Source organism: Malaya genurostris, chromosome 3 (assembly GCF_030247185.1).
Source record: "Malaya genurostris strain Urasoe2022 chromosome 3, Malgen_1.1, whole genome shotgun sequence".
Classification (NCBI taxonomy): domain Eukaryota; kingdom Metazoa; phylum Arthropoda; class Insecta; order Diptera; family Culicidae; genus Malaya; species Malaya genurostris.
In genome coordinates, this window is record NC_080572.1 from 90,305,889 (window position 1) to 90,307,067 (window position 1,179).

General features: G+C 41.6%; 1 protein-coding gene across 1 annotated transcript; it reads left to right on the forward strand.

Moving 5' to 3' along the window:
- Positions 1 to 432: 432 nt before the first annotated feature.
- Positions 433 to 1,179, forward strand: LOC131434476 (histone H2A, sperm-like). Its single transcript, XM_058601210.1, has 2 exons — positions 433 to 795; positions 854 to 1,179. Exons 1-2 carry the CDS (start codon positions 581 to 583, stop codon positions 1,023 to 1,025), a joined length of 387 nt encoding a protein of 128 aa, XP_058457193.1. The 5' UTR covers positions 433 to 580; the 3' UTR covers positions 1,026 to 1,179.

Genomic DNA, 1,179 nt, shown 5'->3' on the forward strand with positions numbered 1-1,179 from the left:
AATGCTCGAATGTTTGTTTACCGTACTTTGAGCGCTCTGATTGCCCACCAAATGCCCCAGATGTTGGCCACGCTAGCACTTGCTGGAGTGCCCTATCCTTGCCACCGGGCTGAGATTTACAGACCCTGTCTGCAGATATTTGAAATTTTTACCTGGCATCTCTGATCAAGTGATATCAGCTCTAATGTGAACATGGTATTAGCGGACCTTACACTATCATTAAAAGTGTCATTACTAAAAAATAATGTCATTTTTATGAACGTGTAATGGTGCAGTAATGACGAGATTTCTATCAAATTTGAAATACATCATTACTTAGACATCATTAAAAATGACAATAATAATGCTCGTGTAAGGGCCGCTATTAGTGTCGAAGCGAGCGAGAAAAATATATAAATCTGGAAACCTGGCAACGCTGATGACATGGCATTCTTGATCGTTTCCAACGTAACAGAACTGATCGTTTTTTTCAATTTGCGCCACATTTAGTTCAACTGTGCGTCCAATACGGTGTTGAAGTAGATTTCTCGAAACGAATAAAGGCTATCATTACAAAACGATTGTGCGTGAATTATTCGAAATGCCGCCAAAGCCAACCGAAAAGCAACGTACAAAATCTAGCCGCGCCGGGCTAACATTTCCGGTAGGTCGCATCGCCACTGCGCTCAGAAAAGGTAACTATGCTGAACGTATTGGCGTGGGTGCTAGTATATACATGGCCGCTACCCTTGAATATCTGGCGGCTGAAATTCTCGAGTTGTCCGGAAACGCTGCCAAGGATAACAAAAGAAGCCGGTAAGAACCTTTTTTTTAATGCAGTACTGATCCCTTACATTTCCGTCCTTTTCAACAGTATTGTTCCTCGTCATATCCAACTGGCAGTCCGCAATGATGAGGAACTGAGTGTTCTACTGAAGGAAGTCACCATTTCTGAAGGTGGTGTACTGCCCAACATTCAGGCGATTCTTCTACCCAAGAGCACCAAAGCCAAGAATTCTCAGACTGAACCAAGTCAGGAATATTAATCTATTGCGTCCTAGCGCCAAAGACGTGGCATTCATTTTGTTTTATGGGGCTTCAGGAATAAGCCGATTTGATGTTAAAATGTTTTTCATGTACTTGGAAATTATAAATACTGAGTGTTGAATTTTATGCTTGATTAATGTAAGGTTGTGTAAC

Coding starts and splice junctions, on each gene's coding strand:
- LOC131434476 (XM_058601210.1), top strand. CDS start 581: ATGCCGCCAAAGCCAACCGAAAAGCAACGTACAAAATCTAGCCGCGCC. Junction 796..853: donor AAGGATAACAAAAGAAGCCG/GTAAGAACCTTT, acceptor CCTTTTCAACAG/TATTGTTCCTCGTCATATCC.